At 43.9% G+C, this 5,000-nt stretch overlaps 1 protein-coding gene across 12 annotated transcripts in view; it reads right to left on the bottom strand.

Moving 5' to 3' along the window:
* The window catches only part of plch2a (phospholipase C, eta 2a), a 50,434-nt gene that overhangs the window by 29,893 nt on the left and 15,541 nt on the right, over positions 1-5,000 (bottom strand). For 5 of the 12 annotated variants that reach the window (XM_029828217.1, XM_029828218.1, XM_029828220.1 and 2 more), the window contains exon 1: positions 1,317-2,582. The exons of 4 other annotated variants lie outside the window; for them this stretch is intronic. In XM_029828217.1, the coding sequence (XP_029684077.1) occupies positions 1,317-1,569 (253 nt within the window). In that variant the 5' untranslated portion in view covers positions 1,570-2,582. Of the gene's footprint in view, positions 1-1,316; positions 2,583-2,624; positions 3,198-5,000 lie in introns of those variants that run through there. 3 more of the 12 variants (XM_029828210.1, XM_029828211.1, XM_029828212.1) reach the window with 2 other exon arrangements.

The raw sequence follows: 5,000 nt of genomic DNA, 5'->3' as shown, positions 1-5,000 counted from the left end.
TCCAGCTCTGAAGTCACCACCTGGCTTCAGACCTGGCTTCAAACTGAAAATGTAAGACGAGTGGAAAATTGCTTGTTTTGCCTGTGGAGGTTGGAATGTTGCAGGCATCCGTGTCCTTGGTGTTTTGATAAATGGTCATGTAGATGTTAGCATGCGAGACAATGCAGCTGTTCAAATATTGATATAACAGCAACATGCAGCACCTCAGTGATGGAAAGTAACAAATGTGGAGCGAGCACAATGTTCTGTACTGTTGGCGCTCTAAGTCTGTTGCCATGGTAACAACATCAGATTCAAGGTGTGTGTGTAGATGCGGGGAAGAGGAATGCTCAGAGAGTCTCCACACGTGATGGAACAACACATAAAATAACGTGCTTGATTAAAGATGAAGCTTCACCTTCATTCAAAAAGGTTCCTATTGCTGTGGAAGGTGGAATCCAGTCCACACGGCCATCGGACCGATGGCTATTTGGTTTTTCTTTTCAGAGATTATTAGGAATGAAAACTGTGAAATTCAGAACTATTTCAGAACAATTCTGCTGCCGTTGCTTGAAAGGCGCTTTGTCATCATGATACAGAGGTCGAACCTGAGTTTGGCTCAGTCCAGTTCAAACCGGGCTTTATCTGTCCTGAAGGCCCAGTGGAGCAAATGGTCAGTCAGCTGCTGTTAGGACAGTGGGCTAAGCTCGGATGAGTTGTCAGGACGCCATATGTTGCCACCACATGGAAGGTCACAGGTGAGTCCACTGATGACAGAGTTGTGCTGGCAAAGCCAATAAAGTAACATCTAAAGCCCAGTAGGGGCTGCTCACACTCCAATTAGATAACATCTGATAACATCTGACAACATCTGATAACATCTGATGACATCATGTCTAACTGATCAACAGACACATGCTGAGAGAATTCAACCGCCCTCACCCTCACCCTCACCCGCACCCTAACCCTAACCCTCACCCTCACCCGCACCCTAACCCTAACCCTCACCCTAACCCTCACCCGCACCCTAACCCGCACCCTAACCCTCACCCTAACCCGCACCCTAACCCTCACCCTAACCCTCACCCTGACCCTAACCCTCACCCTCACCCTCACCCTCACCCTCACCCTAAACCTAACCCTCACCCTGCCAACCGACAGTCCCAAAGGAGTCATGGCAATACCAGATGTAATTATTCTAGTTCTCATCTATAAAATTTAGGGAAAACTAGGAAAAAATAGGGCAGAATAATGTTACACCGTGCTTCTGCCCAGTGATTTTACAGTCATTTTCTACCATAACTCCTCAGACTAATGCAGCCCAGGCTAAAACCTACCCGTGTACCCAAGTCGCCATTTTGAGAAGGCCACAATACTGCTGCCGATCCAGAAGAACTCGTCCACAATGGAGGATACAGCTGCTGGCTTCTGACTCTCATGTTCCTTGGTTTTGTCCATGTCCTCCTCTGCAGAGAAGGCTCCTTTGGCCAGAGGTGCCGGCACGTCTCTGGTAGCGGCGCCGCTAGTACAGATGAGGGGGGAAGACGCCGGACCCATGGAGAAAAAGCTCTTCTTCATTAGAACTGACATTACACTTTTAAAAGCTGACCTATCTTTAAATGGTGTTCAAAGCAAATTTTGGATTTATGTTTGAAAAAATAAAAACATTAGATTTTCTTCAAAAAAAGAGGGAACATCCTTTTGGAAAATTTAAAAAAAATCTCTCTGAAGCCCTTCAACATCTATCATATTAATGCTACATTAAATCTGTTTGCTCCAGCATCCCTTTAAAATGGGTCCATCTCAACACGCAGAAAGATCTCGTCTTCATTGGGTGCCACCGTTTCTGTGTTCCTTCCCTAACAGAGAAGCAGTGGGAGGAAACAAGACCGATAGAAACTGTGCAACATGTGTCGGCCAGCTCCAAATCCCAAATCCTTGACAGTAATCCTTCTCCAAGAGATTTGCCAAACAGGAAATGCAGCGACAGACAAAAAACAACAGATAGAATGGAGGGCAGCCAGTGATGAAGACCTGGAGAAGATACTGCTGAGCTAAAGCTCCAACAGGCTGTCCCCCTTCAGAAGGTCAGGAAATGCTCAGCACATCTAGTCTACAGACCATTCACAGGAAAAGGGACTGTCAGAAGGTTCTAAAACCAATGCAGGGTTAGGGGGTTAAAGGTCAACATCACCATCATATGAAAAAATTGGGCAGCTGAGAAGCTTTAATGTGGAAAAACCACCGATCCTCAGCAGGGCACTTTAAGGATTAAAGAGAGCTTAATTCCAGTACACTAAGAGACCGTAGATGAAGACAAACTCCTGCTTAGTGTTAAGGGTGCTAATATTAACTCAGAGAAATACTTTAATCACTATCTTCATTCATCTAGTCAAACTAATGTAGCGAATATTCTGTGAAGATAAAATGTAATTTCGACTGAAAAGCATAAAACGTCATTATACGTCACGAGACAGTCACGCTAAAACAAGGCAGGGTCAGGGTCAGGGGCAGGGTTACTGGTCCCTGTCCCCGTCAGTAATAATCAATAATCAGTGCACAAGCACGCACATGTGCGCAGCAGACAGATGGGGACACACACTAGTTAAGAGTGGAAAGACACGGAATCTAATGAACGGACTCACCGTCACTTGTGGCGTTTTTACATCGAACTCTCGGAGAGTCGGACCCTTGATTCTTCAATTTATAGAAACCTTTGCGCACTTTGGACCATGTGGCATAAATGAGAATATCGGAACTTTTTTCATGGACACTCCACGAAAGAGTGGACTGATGAAAAGTCAGCACCATTGAACCTGATCAAATAAATCCCTTCGTGGATTAGCACAGATTTAAACGGCTAAAAACCGTCAGAAACACCAGATATCGGCCACAGGGCGGAGCGCGCATGCGCATGTTCACCTGTACCGCTTGTTTCCACTAGAAACGACGCAGACAGCTCACACGGAAACAGACTTGTAAATTAGATATACATGCATATATAAATACGGTCACAATCATTTTGTTAAGCTAAACAGTTTAAAGACTGATGATAGTTTAAGTTCCAGGACCGTCTTAACCTGCTATATTAGACTGCTTCCCATGATGCACCTGGCTTTTTTACACCTTCCTAAACAGCACATTTCAGTTGCGTCAAACACACTGTAGTAGTGTGTCTAATTAAATGAAATTAACATGTAGTATGCAGTTAAATGTTAATTCATTCATTCATTCCTCTGGTTAATTTTCATTTAACATTCAGCATTGAGCATGTGAGAGAATCATGTCCTCCAAACAATTCTAATGCACACCCAGTCAACTGTACACCGAGAGGATCTGTTTCCACATTGGTTGAAATAAGTCACCATATTTCTGACATGAATCTGAACCGTGGTTCTTTAGAACTGTCCGGTTGCAGGTCTGCAGTTAGAAACTTGTCGCTGATTTTATCCACAGCTTCTTCACCAAGATATACTTCCATACTTCCATATGCACTCATCATATCTGACAATATGAAGTTTATTTATTCAGTACAAACGTTCTCTGTTATCTAAAGATTCAACTTTGGTACCATAGAAAGGAGTTGGCAGCTATTAAAAGCTAAAAACCGTTGTTTCAAACAAGACCATCGAATAGTTGAAGACAAAACTGGCTGATTTGGCTACAAGAGTTTGTTCAAGTAATTTCATTTCTGGGTTATATTTAATATCAGCTCTTTGATATCACCCATTCAGCCAGTGGCTTGTTCAATATAGTGTGTTTCTGTGCTCTGTGCTCCGTGCCCCCCCTCCTCTCCTCCCCTCCTCTCCTCTCCTCTCCTCCCCTCCTCTCCTCCCCCCTCCTCTCCTCCCCTCCTCTCCTCCCCCCTCCTCTCCTCCCCTCCTTAACTCCTAACGCTAACCCTAACCCTAACCTTAACACAATTCTAATCTGAAGTTTAAAATGAAGTCCATCTTTTCAGTTATGAGGAGCATACATTGCCAATGACACGCATATTCTGGTCCTCATAATGGGCAATAGAACACACAGACACACAGACACACAGACACACACACACACACACACAGCATTATAGACTATGAACAAATACAACTTTTTATTAATAATTATTAATTCATGTATTTATAATCCAAATAAATTAAAAACAAAACTCTACACTGGTCAAAATAAATAATGACAACAACAATTAAACTAAAAATTTAGAAACTGAAGATGAAGTGCATAAAAGCTGCCTGAGACAACAAAGCCAGAGCTTTCACGAGCGTGATGGTGATGCTGATGGTGCCACAGTTCTCAGAGCACCAGAGCAGCTTTTCTGTGGAGCTCTGATGAAAGCTGCTGCTCCACTGGAGCCGCTCCCACCAGCCTGCACCATCTCACACTAATGATCCGCTCTATGGTTACCAGGCTTCAGGGACCACCGGTGCGAACAGGAGGAGGAGCTGATGAGCCGTTCTTACAGGGAGATCTTCCCCCTCCTTGCCATTTAATTCCGTCTCTGCCTGTTGGCACGCGGCCTACCATGTGACTACCCTAAATTCTGCTATGAACCATTGTCAATAATTTAAGGGTCACAGATATTTAAATCCAGAAATTGACCATTATATCTAATGGAGCTAAACACACACTTCATCTCCGCTCTTCTACTTCTCCATAAAGTATTGATCATGTACAGTTGATGGATCTTACCTTGTTCTGGACTCAAACTACGAATATCTTCCATTAGAGGACTTCCGTGTGCTGCTAGCAGATGGATGGATTCAACCCAACAACTATCTGGAGGAGTTTCACCGTCACAAACGTTTCATCCCCTGCATGTTTCATCATCCTCATCTTCATCCTCATCATCATCAGCATCATAAAAGAACTGTCCTTCTGTTCAGCTTTTTTGGTGTCTCTCGTTGAATTAGCTAATCGAGAATATCCATCTTCCCTCACTTTAACATCTTCATCTTCTGGTTTCTTCTCCCTCTCTGTTACTGTACAGGGGGAGGGGGCTTTATGAGCATGCTCAGTTCAGT

This window comes from Takifugu rubripes, chromosome 20 (genome assembly GCF_901000725.2).
Source record: "Takifugu rubripes chromosome 20, fTakRub1.2, whole genome shotgun sequence".
NCBI lineage: Eukaryota > Metazoa > Chordata > Actinopteri > Tetraodontiformes > Tetraodontidae > Takifugu > Takifugu rubripes.
This window is presented reverse-complemented; position numbering and strand designations above follow the sequence as displayed.